Source organism: Tachypleus tridentatus, chromosome 8, assembly GCF_004210375.1.
Source record: "Tachypleus tridentatus isolate NWPU-2018 chromosome 8, ASM421037v1, whole genome shotgun sequence".
In the NCBI taxonomy this organism is placed as follows: domain Eukaryota; kingdom Metazoa; phylum Arthropoda; class Merostomata; order Xiphosura; family Limulidae; genus Tachypleus; species Tachypleus tridentatus.
In genome coordinates, this window is record NC_134832.1 from 82,758,367 (window position 1) to 82,773,823 (window position 15,457).

Below are 15,457 nucleotides of genomic sequence, written 5' to 3' on the forward strand. Positions count from 1 at the left end.
AAGTCTTACAACAACTTTGTTACGCTTAATATGTAAAGACGAAAACTCTATTATATATAAATAACAATGCTTTAGAGCAGTTGCACTATGTGTAGATATTGATGAGTTATATTTGCAAACAATAGTAGTTTTAAATGACAAGTATGTAAGTTCTAGACCAAAAATATAAAGTATCAGTTTAGAAACAGAAAACGATTTTCTAGTGTACCATCAGATATTGATGATTTCATGAGGATTGTTGTTTTGAATTAAGCACAGAGCTTTTCAATGGGCTATCTGTTCTCTGCCCACCACGTGTATCGAAACCCGATTTTTAGCTTTGTAAGTCCGCAGATATACCACCTAGCCACTGGAGGGGGGCTTCGTAAAAGTACATTTGTCTTTCTGTATAGTTACGAAAAGTGCTGAATTCTAGAGAAAACTAACCACGTTAGTGAATGAATTTTTTGTTAATTTATAGGAATGCTCTTTATAAGCTGATTTCGTATAAAGGATAGAAACGTGTAGTCTTGCAGACAATACCTTGAAAATATATTACAATATTGAAAAGCGCCTTCTTTAATATTGATGGTACTTATTTTTCCAATGATAAAGTGATATAACAAAGTATTTAATAAATTATCTGTCCTTTATATGTTAATAGAGCCACAATTAGTGTTCTGTGTTGTTTGTTTGTTTGCTTGATTTCGAATTTTGCAGAAAGTTACACGAAGGCTACCTGCACTTGCTATCCCTAATTGTAAGACTAGAGGGAAGACAGCTAGTCCTCACCACCCACCAGTAACTCTTGGGCTTCTCTTTCACCAACGAATAGTGGGATTGATTGTCATATTTTAACGTCCCCACAGCTGAAACGTCAAGCATATTTGGTGGGACCGAGATTCTAGCCCGCCACCCGCAGATTGCGGGTCGAGTATTTTTATTTCTCAGGTAAAACATATTAGTATTTTCTTTTCATTATATGGTAGAGAACTGACTGTTTTTCAAATAAAGATTACGTAACTGATGGACAAAGATCAGAACATTGGCTACAATTTTTACCCTTTGGCGTCACTTAAAAAGTTCCTTTGATATGGATTATATATGTGGGTAAAAATAATATACATTTTTACCTACAGACATTGGTTACGAGTGTATACTTTGTGGTGAACATATTTAAAATGTACAATCATGTGATCATCATCTCTGTGCAAATCATGTTGGTAAGTATCCTATTTGTTTTGTTTATGGAGATGTGTTTTATTTACGCAGTCATATGACTGAACATTCAATATTCCCCAACTATTCCTTCACTGGGTTATTAATGTTATACAGAATAGACATAATATATTTCAAATGAGGATTCGTAATGAAGATAAAGACTGTTCTTCTTCCACAGAAAATGATTTTGCTTAAAGGTTATTGTCAAGACCATTATATCCTGAGAGAGAGAAAGTAATGACGGCACATATCGTTAGAAATTGATATTCATAAAATGTGATTTATCATAAAGGACTAAATTAGGCATATGTAGATCAATATTTTATTAACTCAGATGTTTTCGTTAATATTATGTGAGTGAATCTCGAAGTTGTGTTAACAAATATTTCTGAATGTGTTATATTTAAGGTTAACATTTTACTTACAGATACTAAAGTAGCAAATATATTAATCCATGATCAAACGTTTTTAGAAAAACGTCACAGGGCAATGTTTTTTATAATTTTTAGTGAAAAACTGTGTTATCATAACAATTTCAAAATCTATGTGAGGAAGTTTCTGCTATGAAATTGTCAACAAACTAGTTTTACCTAGTCTATTAACTAAAATATTACATGATTAGTTTGCATTAAATCATATATAAATTTATGTAGTGACATGAGTTTAGTGCTATGTCTTATGTTAATTCAGTTTGCTTTCACATATTGTGAAAACAGTGAAAAATGTAAACTCTAACTGATTGTGATTAGGCAGTACTACCCAGTAACAACTAATCATAGTTTGTATAATGAAATCTCATGTGTTATACATTTTGGCGACTAAGTCAATATTAAAGTACAATTTAATCAGTCTTTGAATAATTATTCTTAACTGACTGACACAGTCTGAATTTTTGACCGTTTGCTCCATTTCCTGAACAATAGAAAGTGGAAGTGTCCCATCTAATATCGTGAATATACATTCTGTGTTATGTATCATTATGTAGTGTGAAAGAAGTATGTTTATTGACTTTTTAAATTCAGTGGTATACAAGAGCTCTGATTATAGTATAATGAGCATTAAATTTATGTATAAAACATATGATTGTGTGCAGTTTAATCAGTTTATTTTTAATATTAAGTATAATGTAAAACACAAATAACAACAATATATTATAATAGGCTTGGTCAATTCAGAACTGATCTTTGTCATACCTTTCAATTACCTATTCTAATGCTATGGGGTGTGTTCTGTATACTATCATATAGAAGCATGGAATTCAATTGTTACCATAACTTTGTTTCGCAGTTGTTAATTATATTTTCTGAGTCTATGAAAATTATAGCATAAGATAATTAAAGTGACCAACTGACCTATTGTTCATTATCGTTCTTACACTGTATAAAATCTTACATAATGAATTGGAATGAAGAAGCAGTTATATTGTTTGTTTCTTTTTTGAATTTTTCGCAAAGCTACACGAGGGCTATCTGCGCTAACTATCCCTAATTTATCAGTAAAAAGAAAGGCAGATAATCATCACCAGCCACTGCCAAATCTTGGACTACTCTTTTACTAACGAACATTGGGGTTGGCCGTCACATTATAATGCCCCCAAGGCTGAAAGGGCAAGTTTGTGTAGTGGTATGGTGATTCGAGCCTGCGACCCTCGGATTGCGAGTCCATTGCCTGAACTACTTGGTCATGCCTGGCTCTAGTTACATGGACATAAACTATATAAAAGTTAATCCAGTATTTTATAAACTAAGACAATTATATAAAAACAGTAGTGCATATTGAGTTTTATTAACGAATAATTCAGTGAGTGTGGCATCAGTCTTATTTAGACTTCATGAATTTGTTTACATACATTTTTAGAAATGTGGTGTCCAATTGAATAGAAATCTGTAATTAACTTAAACGCATAAATACACATTTAGTGTTTTGTAAAGTAATAATTAAATTTAGATTAAGTTTGAACAAGTTATTTTAAATATTAGAGAGTAATGATAACTGGTTTTCATAAAAGTTTTTCTGTCATGATGTTGACAGACTAAATACTGGCAATGTTACTGACCAAACTGAACTTTGTATTCTGTCAGCTTCCTTTCTTCCTAGCATACTGTAAGTTATGAGTCAATTAAAATGAAGTATCATTTGGTGATTCTATGCTTTCAGTGTTAATGACGTCAGTTAGGAAAAACACACATACATTTAACTTTGAATTGGGTTTCAATATTATGTAATGTTAGTTACATATCAACTGTAGAATAAGTTTCATTTATACCTATGCTCAAGATTTATGAAAAACATGGTATGTTATAATAGCGATTGAACACATTTATTGTGTAACAAAATTATTTATTATAGAATTTACTAACCATATTTTAAAATTAAAATTAGTGAGACGTGTGTCATGTGTGTATAGAAAGTTTGTATGTTAAAGTGTCCTTTTAAGACAAAATGTAAGAACTTAGGACAAAACTGTTACCTGTATGTTAAATCCTTCAGTAGTTACAAAAAGTTTAGTGTGAAAAAAGTTCCAGCAGTATGTTAAATGTAATAGTAATACGATCTAGCAAGAAATCGTATGTCATTCAAATTAAATGCACTGATTTTTAGGTATTATTGTGACACTGTTGAAAAATATATTTTAGTTTTGAAAAATATAGCAGGAAATCATCATACTACCCATCATTGAATAATAATATCTAATATATGTTGAAACATTATTCTAAGCTATTGTTGTAAAGTATGAATGTTTTATGCTTATAAACTAAGTTCATGTGTATGTGTATAGATTCTATAATAGATCGGATAAACAGTAAGTCATTCATTTATAATATTTAGTAGTAGCAAAATGATATGAATGAAATCGTACAGAGAGGATTAACATAAGAATATGACTTACATCAAACATTACAACTAGTTAAATATGTCTTATATGTGAATATATAATTATAAAGTAAACCAGTAATTTTTATGTTAGCTTATATAAAGAATTAAATAAGTATCATTTTTCCAGGATTGAAAAAGTAAATTATTGGTTGTAATAATACTTATGAAAAGCATTATTAAATATAAATAATAAAACTATGATCAGTATATGTTAAATGTGTACTAAATCATATAACAGCAATCAGCTGTTTTGTTCAATATTCATAAAAGTATTAGGTGTGGTAAAATATTTCAGTAGTAAATTAAATGGATTAATAGCATTACTGTCCTATAGAAACACTAGTAAATGAAAAATTAAATGAGACCTGTTAAAACTTGCATGCTCTAGTACAAAAGTATAGAAATACCTTTCTTAAAATCTGTTTGTAATTCTTAGTGACGTTGCCCATCTTTGTAAAGCATGTGTAATACACATAATTATATAAGTGAAAACAAAAGCAAAAGTCGACATGTACTCCTATGGGGTTATTAGCCTTTGTAATCTGTAGTTAATGATCTGCATATAAAGCAAAACTCTAAACGCATGTTTACGAATTAGCTTAAATTATTACTTTTAAGACATCATATCATTATGCCCTCTTATTCCACTTCGTGGAACTAGCAACACATTTTATGGACAACTTTTGTTGTCATATACACCTGCCAAGACGTTCTAAGAAAGTGCCCTTAGCAACACACCTTTTGGTTCCACTTCATGCATGTTCTCGTCTCGGGTGATATTATCATCTCTACTTCTCCTCTGTTGCGAGCCCTTTGGTGACGCATCTTGGAAATATGACGTTATTATCTCTAGTGACATCCTCGTCTCTATCCCTAACCTCCTCACTTCTAGTTACCTGAAATCGACATGCAGGTGAGTTCTCTAACGGACTGTCGCTCAGGTGACCCGATAATTACTATGTCCTCTCCACCCTATATCTCCTATATCCACTTATATATATATCATTGTTTTGTACGTCATGCTGCTCAGTGCACGTCACTGGTTACTGTCAATATTCACTACGACAGAATCTGAATTAAACGTCACGAAATAAATAAACCTATGTCAAATTCATTATATATCTTATTTATAAATTGTATATAAGTATTTAGCTCGTATAGATAAACATTTTAAAAATAATTTAACCTAACCTACCATGTTAATGAATTTAATAAGAAGTTAAGATTAAAGTAAGTATAATTTCTGAATTTTTGTCGTTCATGTTTTTTCCATCGTTTGAAGGAGTTAAAGATAAGAAGGTCATAAAACCTCTTTATTTAAGGGGATATTTTTTATGCAATAGTCCTGATGACGGTGCATTAGGCACCATTTCCTATACATAGTTGTAAATCTAAAAAACAATCTTATAACAGCAATTAAATTTATATTTTTCTTTTATTTTTAACAAAAATCATAACCAGTCGTTAGAATTAGTTAAGTTTTTTTCCACTGAATTCGCTAGAGCACTAATTTTAGTCGGTAGATTTTAAGAAAAAATCGATTAATTTAGCGACACTGAATTGATCATTAACAACATACTAGTAATTAAACTTGAACAACTACTAAACTTAGCTTTAATTTAAAGGAAAACCACTTTCTCTTTAACTGTCAGTTTTGTGAACAGAGAGATAGCGTTGTGATGAGTTCACCACTAGGATTCTCCTTAACTAATATCATTCTTTCTCACTTGGCTAAACAAGAGTACTCCTGATATCAGACCCATGCTCTACAAAAGGTATGTAGATGATACATTCTTACTTGTTTGTAACTATGAACGTGTTACCAAATTCCTTAACCCAGAAACATTACTATATACTTAAAAGATTCGGGCCCAGCATGGCCAAGCGTGTTAAGACGTGCGACTCGTAATATGAGGGTCGCGGGTTTGCATCCCCGTCGCGCCAAACATGCTCGCCCTTTCAGCCGTGGGGTAGTTGTAATGTGACGGTCAATTCCACTATTTGTTGGTAAAAGAGTAGCCCAAGAGTTGGCGGTGGGTCATGATGACTAGCCGCCTTCTCTCTAGTCTTACACTGCTAAATTGGGGACGGCTAGCGCAGATAGCCCTTGTGTAGCTTTGTGCGAAATTTCAAAACACTCAAGTAAAAATCAGAAAATAGTTTACAAACACTTAACACCAGCAGAGCTGTGTTATGTTCTATAGTGCAGAGCTGTGTTATGTTCTATAGTAAAACATATCTCTGTACTTAATTTCTGACATTTCGCTGTTTGATATATTGGACTTGATTTTATTTATAGGGAACGCTACTCATTCTCAAATAGTATATTCTACCCAGAACAGAGAGCTATTATGAAAATTTATAGGAAAGTATTTTTTTTTCTAGAAGATAGCCTTGTAGAGCACACAAGGGAAGATTCTTAAACAGATTTAACGCCTAACAGCCCTAATTATTCAAGAAACAGAGAATTACTTAGGAAACGCCTCTCACCTTATCAGTCGCTCAACGATAAATCTTTATACTTATGACACTAAAATATCGGTTTTCAATTTCTGTGGTAGGTATAACACAAATAACCTATTGGATAGCTTTAGACTTAACAACAGAAGATTAAACCTTGAAGACGCAATTCAGAGGTTCGTGCAGGATTTATAATGACGTTTTAGAGCTGCTCTGAACATTTAGAGAACAAAATCTAAGTTAAGTTTGGTACAATCTAAATAATGACGTTACTCTCAAATGAAGTTGTGATGAGGCAATTTGAAGTTTGAATATATCTTTATTTTGGCCTCAAATTTATTTTTCTCATATACATAATTTTATGAAATTACTGACAACTTAAGACATAACTCAGTTATAAGGAAAAATCATGTGATGCTAAAAGAATATTTTAGTACAAAAATTAAATTGAGATTTTTGCACACACACTCATAAATATATTATGAAACATATGAGAAAGCGCGTGTTTTCTTATAGCAAAGCCACGTTGGGCTATCTGGTGAATCCATCGAGGAGAATCAAACCCCTGATTTTAGTGTTCTAAATCCGAAGACTTACCACTGTACTAGCGGGGGACAAACATATAAGAACAACTGAAATGTATTCTTTGGTAGATTGTTTAGGCAGAGTATTCATGATGAAACTTTGTAGAACGGACGACAACTGTCTCTTGTGGAGACACAAGTGTAGAAGACGACGTTTCAAAAGTCTTCCGCCTTTCGTCTTCAAGTCAGTGTGTGTGTAGGTGCTGACCGTCTTTTATAGTGTCCTGGTAGATTGTGGAGAGCGTGTTGTGACTGGTAGACACTATAAGGCAGTTGTCGTCCATTCTACAAAGTTTCAACAATTGAAGTATATTCTTAACTACATTTAACACAACATAGAAATTAATTTTTGTCCACAAGTATTAGGTTTTTTTTTCTTACTATTATTATTCCCTTTTTCTAATATTGTAAGGGGATTTTGCACTTGGAACTTATAAATAGAAACACTTGCGTGCGCGTAAAATGAAAATGGATGTTTTTAATGTTAAGCTACACAATGAGCTATCCGTGCCTTATATACTACGAGGAATCAAACTCGTAATTTTATCTTTATATAACTCAAAACTCGCTATTAGCGTACAGAGGGGCACAACAATACAAGCCTTTAGGCCTAAACTAGGTTAAAATTAAATTTTCAAAAATAAATATTCAGTTTCTGCATTGGTAAACTATAAAATTAAAAGTTAACATCTTCATGACTATATCAATATTTATATATATATGGAAAAGTTAGCTTTATCAAATAAATGTCCGCTATTTTACATTTCTACACCTAAACGTTTTTTGTTCAGGTTCATGGGAGTAAACTTCGGATTTATACCCACGAAAAGGCTTGCTGACAAACAATACAACATTTTTAGATGCCAAATATTACTGAATTTTGATCCTCAATAGAGATTTTTTTATTATTCCTTTGTTTGTATGTTGTTAAGTGCAAAACTACGCAATGGTATATCTACGTTGTGCCAACTGTAACTATATTGAATCCCGAATTTTAGCATAAGCCTTCAGACTTACTAAGCTACCGGGAGGGCTTTTATATCATTATTAATACCAGCTAAGGGTATTCGTCAAGTAAGCACAAAAAAAAAAAAAATCCGATAAAGGAAACTGTTAGATAATGTTTCCTTTCTTTTGTTATTAAATCCCTAATGGTTTCACTAGATGCTAATTACATATCCTTCTTGTGGAAGGTAGTAAGGGACTCACTTAACTTATTAAGTACTTGTCTCTTTATGAAAAAGTTTAAATGTTCCCTATTATAGGGTCTTTTCTCTACCCTTCTCGGAGAAAATCCTAAAACAAAATAGTCTAAATACACCGTCGAAGAGTTTCCAGTTACTGGACTGAAAACTATGATTAATTACAGACACTTACATAAATAGACCATCTTTACACCTTTGTGCAAATTAATTGAAACAAATGGTCATTTTACAATATTTTCAGCATGGCGGCCGGTGTAGGCTCGCTGGACCCGCTGATTTTCTTTAATAGTCATTTTTTCACACAGACGGCGTCATTAGCTGTGTTTTGCAGTACGGTCCATCTATTTTTGGGATATATAACGAAATTTAGAGGAATATTACGTCATTCGAAATTGCGTTAGAAGGGCAAGGAGACCAGTCAAAAAACAACTTCTTACCAACTCAACGAAGAAAAAACGGTATCAATGGGGTCTGAAATACAAGAACTGGACGCAAAAACAATGGAGGAAGGTGTTATTCAGTGACGAGAGTCATTTCTTTGTACAGGGTCAAAGAAGTCTGCATGTTCGCAGTTCTCCAGGTAAGAAACTTCGAGAATCTCACATCAATCAGTTCGTAAAACATCCCTTGAAGAAGATGTTTTGGGGCTTTTTCAGCTAATATGGCATTGGAAGCTTACATATCGTAGAAGGTATGATGTGAGGACCACAGTACATTGAAGTTTTGCAGAGAAGAGTCGTTCCAGAATTGAAAAAGAGATTTCCAGATGGATCTGGCTCCGTGCCACACATCAAAACTTGTGAAGAATTTTATAACTACAACGCAAATAAAGGTGCTGGACTGGCCTGGAATCTTTCTGGACTTAAATCCTATTGAAAATCTTTGGGCGATCTGTCGGGGAAAAGACTGTACTACGAAAGATAAGCTAAATAAGACCATAATTGAGGTGTGGTACCGCGATCCAAAAATTAGTAAAGATTGCAGTCAACTCATGGACTCGATGCCAAAGTGGATTAATGATCTTCTGAAAAATAAAGGTGGTCATATCATCTATTAATTTATGAGTAATTTTTGGATTCTCAGAAATAAAACGCAAAAAAAATTTAAAAATCGTAATTTTCCGTCTTGTTTCAATTAATTTGCACAAGGGTGTATGTTAAAAGTGTAACAGACTTACAATTATGTATTTATTTTACTATCCATGTTTGTTTTAATTTAATATATATAAATGCATATGTGTATTGCGAAAGTCCCTCCTATTCTTTAAATTTGTAGAAGATACTCAAGCCTAAGAATTAACAATGTACGATGTATGTAAAGTACTAGTGGTTGCCAGTATTGTTTTTTACTGAACTTTTAGAACCTCGTCTTATAGGTTATAAATTGAAGTATGAGGAGACACCGTTTAATAGTATTGTTGGTTTGCTACAGTCGGCACACTATTAACCTCGGAAGTCTTCTTCTGGATGTCGGCATTTTGTTACGATGTAAGGGTCCATTTCTATACTATTTACACAGTTACAAATTCAAGAAAGGAAACTATAGCTGGGAAGTTTCACAGCTATTGTCCAAATTCTACCCTTAACACTCAACTCACAGAAAGTAAGGACAGTTGAAGGCTGTATTAGTTACATTATTTGGAGTATCTATAAGGCACACAGATTGTTGTTGACTAGAGGGATTGAACTATATTGATGGTCATTGTCTCCTATTGCCAAAAGAAGAATTCCACCAGCATAAACTGTCTCATTGTCAGGAAAAACTGAGCATAAAGTGATCAAGATAGTGACCCATGAGGCAGGTGAGAACGTTTCCAACATGGGAAGTATGTTAATAAGAGTGTGGGTGGGCATGAAAAACTTTAAAATGTTGCAGTACTAAAACTCGAAATTCCTTTCGCAACTATTTATTCTGCAACCCAATAGTAGGGGCCAAATATCTATTTAAATATGTCGGCCCCTCAGCACCACTAAAGTTCATCAGTAAGATGGTAGACTAACATCAGTAGATTAACTAATGAAAGAAAGTGGTTTTCCTTGTCATGAATTACCACGATGTTTCACAATAGAATGTAGGCAAAACATCACATGGAAGTTACATTTAGGACAGCTGACGTTCGTAGTTACAATATATAGAAAATCAAAACTTTGTATGACTGGAGACGATCGTTAAGAGTTCAGAAACTAAACCGAAAGGTTGTTGTGACCCATGCCGAGTTATCGAGCTGTGTTTGACAGTGAGGTGTTGATATGACGTCTTATACTTGTACTATCTAACTGAGCTGTAACAGACTTTTTGTGTGCGGTAAATTAGACAATACTCACTAGATACAGAGCTGATGTTATTAGTCTGATGACTAGAACATTTTCGTCTGGTGAGACTGGGTGTTGTGTGTGTTTTCTTATAGCAAAGCCACATGGGCTATCTGCTGAGCCCACCGCGGAGAATCGAACCCCTGATTTTGCGTTGTAAATCCGTAGACTTACCGCTGTACTAGCGGGAGGCGGTGGGACTGGAAATGATTGAAAGGATTTCTCAAGCACATAGATGAAATTTTCTGATGGACAGTGACAGGATGTTTACATAAAAATTTCCTCAGATAGTTTGCGTTTATGAAGGAATGAAATTTAAACATCTGCACGCAAGGATAAGGATACTCGTAGTGAAAGTGTTGTTGTGCACTTAATCAGCACAAAATCTGAATCAAATTTTGATACATTTTAGCGTATTTTTTTTTATTCTGCATTTATTTTTAATTCTTCTCAACTGTAGTAGATGGGTTTACTCTCTCTTGATGGGTACAGTATTATGATTGTATAGTCCACTAAATGAGTGTTTATTTAGTTTGTATCATTCTGAATATTTATTGATGTATGCTGTTTTGAGTATCAGGGATATTAATTCTGGTGATATTTACTGAAAAGTCTTAGTTCAGCTGAATTTTGCTTCTGGATATTTATTTTGCAACGCTGGAGAGAACTTAGTATATTAACTCATAGATAGCAGCATAATATTATAACTGCAGTTGTCAAGTTTAGCTTATGGTTTGGTTTGTTTTGAATTTTGCACAAAGCTAGCTACACGAGAGCTATTTGCTAGCCGTCCTTAATTTAGCAGTGTAAGACTAAAGTGAAGGCAGCTAGTCATCACTGCCCACCGCCAACTCTTAGGCTTCTCTTTTACCAACGAATAGTGGGATTGACCATCACATTATAATGCCCCTATGGTTGAAAGAGTGAACATGTTTGGTGTGACAGGGATTCGAACCTGCAACCCTCGGATTACGAGTTGAGTGCCTTAACCGCCTGGCCATTCCGGGCCTTTTAGCTTGTATAAATACCAAGTGATTTTACAACAGTTACATTGCATAATGCCTGAAGTACTCTGTGAAATATTAGCATGAACGATTATATTGATGTTCATTTCTGTCCAAAAAACACAAACAGCTGTCATATCTATTAATGACTAGTGAGGTGGTCTAAATTAACGTTAGAACTTTATATGTATATATATTCTAAAATAAAGTTAACACTACCATTCTGGCTGTCAATGTTCCTGATATTGCTGTGTATTCCGTATGTAGGCCCAGTTGGCGGTGGGTCATGATGACTAGCTGCCTTCTCTCTAACAGCAACTATACATATGTAGTATGATTGTTTTTTTTTTTTATAATTTCGCGCAAAGCTACAAGAATTTAGCAGTGTAAGACTAGAGATGAGGTAGGTACTCTATACAAATCCCAAACCCTGTTACTGAGCGGCCTAATTATGTTTCACAGTGTATTTTTTGCCAGTTTCTTTTCTCATTTTGTAGTTGAGTTTGACACATTTTATAAATGGCAAATAAGTTACCTGAATTTCTTTGTTTATGGTCTTGTTAACTGTTTATATTACCCATTTTCTCTGTAAATACCACAAAACCACAAGATAAAACATATTCTTTGTCTGTTTAACAAATAAAAAGTAGACATTGGCTTCTATACGTAGGCCTTCTCGATTATATAAGGTATTTTTAAGTCGAATGTTTATATATTTTTATCCCATACGTTAGTTTTAAATCTTATTGTTATTTTGATATTATTTGAAACGATGATAAGATGTTGTCTTGACTATATGTATACTATTATTTTTTAATTTAGTAGTCACTGTAGCCTTTTTGAATTGGTATGTGTTTAGAAATAAGGTTAGTTGTACTGACAAATAATTGCTTGTATACACCATTAATTTATTCGATCCTAAAACACAGAGAGTAGAAAATATAAAAACAGCTGAGTATAAAAAATAAAAGCATTCATTATGTTTAGATGTGAGTCATGACAATGAAAAACTAAATTCAGACAATAAAATATTATTACAACAAACAACTTTAGAGAAAACATAATTGATCAAACTTTTGTATATTTTACTTTAAAAACAGTTTTAAGAAAACGAACAGTACAACCTATTTATTGGTTATAGTCTAAGTTTCAATTTTTGTACTTTTCAATAAAGAAGAAAAGTTTTGTTTTAAGTTAAAAGCAACACCTCAACACTAATTTCTCAAGATAACATTACTAAACTTTAAAAACAGTTTCACAAAAAGTATAACATAACCCTCTTCATCATTCACAGTTATTGTCTTAGCTTCAGTGAATATCTATCCTCTTAAGGACTTGAAGAAGTACATTAATGTTGAATGAATAATGAATTTCAAATACAGTGACCTTTTATACAACTTCATATACTTCTGTACATACTTTATATACAACTTAGGCTTAAAAAATAATATATTTAAAAATATACGTCTCCGATGGCTCGGCAGTAGGTTTGAAATTTTGTACCACTAAAGTCCGAAGTTCGATTCCTCTTGGTAGCCGTAGCCTATTCTGTAGTTTTGCTTTTAACACGAAACTATCTAAAACGCAAATGTTTAACGTTATATAATGAACAGTGAATGAAGAAAAAGCTATCTTCGATAAAAGCTTTTTATATTTCTTAAAGACTAAGATTAATAACGTATTAAATTTACTATTTTTTTTATCTTAGAAACAAAAATTTACATATAAAATAGCTTCTAACAATTTAGTTTCCATATAAGAGACATCGGAGTTTCGCCGTCTCACTTTTTAAAGCAGCAAGTTCAATCCGAAGTTTTAGGTTTTCCTGCTCAAGAAAAGCAGCTCTGATAGCAATCTCGTCTTCCTTCATTCTTCGAGCATCACGCGAACGTTTCGCGGCTTCGTTGTTTTTTCTTCTTCGTTCCCAATAAGCTTCATCCTTTACTTCATTAGGTAGAGACCGTCCTCTCTTTCTACCAACAGTTTGTGAGCATGGAGGCGTCAAAAGTTCATTTTCTGTAGACAGGATAACTTCATCTCCTGGAATGCTGTTGTCGCTGTCTGTGTTCTGGTGAAGTTGACGAGTCCCTGTTATTCCGTTTGAAATTAAGGAAGTGCCATTGGATTGTTTGTTTTTCTTACTATCGGTAGACATTGTAATAGAGTCGTTAGCCTCGGAGACAGTAGTTACAGTAACAGCAACAGAATTATCATCAGCTGAACTCGGGGGGCTAAGAGAACGTTCATTTATTTGATTGTTATAGAGTTCTAAAGTGTTCACCAAGTTTTCAGCCTGAACGCAGAATTGAGTTTTGTTCTGAGAAGCAGCAGGTGAAGAAATAGCATTTTCAATGACAGCATTACCTTGAGACATCAAAGGTGGAGTGTTGGTTTTGTTACTGTTAGACTTGTCTTGGGTTTCTACAGGATGACTAGTGATACCACTGATTCTAGTGCTGTCCTGAGTTACCGCAGACAGAGCACTGGTGTTGGTGACAGTCGCGTGGTTCTGAACTCCCACAAATGAAATGATACTGTTAGTGCTGTTACCAGTGGTGACGTTACCCACCTCCGAGCTCTTGTTTGGTTCATTAATTTCTTTTCTCCCATTCACTTGCTGTCTAGAGGACGATCTCCGCTGAGACTCTTGTCTGTTTCTACGACTGGCCAGCATATGTTCTCTGAACTTTAAAAACGACGGGTCAGAGGTTCCAGCCAAAATGCTTTGAGTTGCAATTACATCTGGTGTAAAAGGCAGCTGTAATGGAATTCCGTGTATTCCAAGTGGCATGTTCAGTGGGTCTCTGGGATAGGCCTTGAAAGGGCGAGTAGTTTTGCCTGGTTTGCGTGGGTCTAGGATTCCATACGACAGAGCAGAAGGTAAAGTGGTTAGTAGTCCAGAAGAATAACTTTCCAAGCTTGTGGATATACCCAGACTTGAAGCATAACAAATACCAGGCGGCGAGAAACTGCTCATAGAACTAGTGGTTGATATTGGGTGCTCAGCTATATTATCTTTTTTAACTTCGTCAAATTCAGTATGAGGTGAGACTCTCGTGGTCGGCAGTTTTAGGGAGAGAGGTAATGTTAAATTGGTAGCATGAATTAGATGTTCAGGAGAATCTGGAGATCGAGTAAATGGTGATTCTTCTTCTCTGTAGTTTAACTGTCTAACTAAACTATTCTGGGATTTTTTGGTTGAAAAGTCTAGCGGTTGATCATCTAGTGATTGACCTGTTTGAGGATAAGACAGTGGAGTTGAGTAATATGGAAAAGCGTGTCCATTCATCCTGTGGTGTTCAGAAATTAAATATGAGCGAATATGTTCTGATAGTTGTTTCTTTTACCCGTTTACCATGTGAATGCTTCTGCAACGTTTAACAGGCGTAGTATTTAAGCTGTAAAATAAATATAAGCTATATTAGTGGCATGAAAACTATTCAATCAGTGCAAAGTAACATCACATATGTGACCAACAAGCAGCTTGTAAATAATCAAAATGTCAAGCCTGATTAAGTTTGCTATGGCACAGCAAGAAGTTGCAACTCAGTCGATAAATACTGACTTAACATTTCCTAAACATTAACACAAAAGACATTACACTTATTCGTACACATACCGTTTTGAGTAATTTATATATTGGGAAAGTTAACTAAGTATTTAGAACAAGATTACGACTAAAACGGTGGAAGATTCTAGACAACGTATGACTTAAAGTAGGTATTTAAAATGATGTCAGTATTAAAATTAATATTTTACAGGCCTTCAAGCATTTTAACATTAGTTCTCTAGTAATTTACATAACAGTTTTCACC

At 33.8% G+C, this 15,457-nt stretch overlaps 1 protein-coding gene across 1 annotated transcript; it reads right to left on the reverse strand.

The window, feature by feature from the left end:
- Positions 1 to 12,856: 12,856 nt before the first annotated feature.
- Positions 12,857 to 15,131, reverse strand: LOC143224200 (uncharacterized). Its single transcript, XM_076452632.1, has one exon. It carries the CDS (start codon positions 14,929 to 14,931, stop codon positions 13,387 to 13,389), a length of 1,545 nt encoding a protein of 514 aa, XP_076308747.1. The 5' UTR covers positions 14,932 to 15,131; the 3' UTR covers positions 12,857 to 13,386.
- Between the last annotated feature and the right edge of the window lie 326 nt (positions 15,132 to 15,457).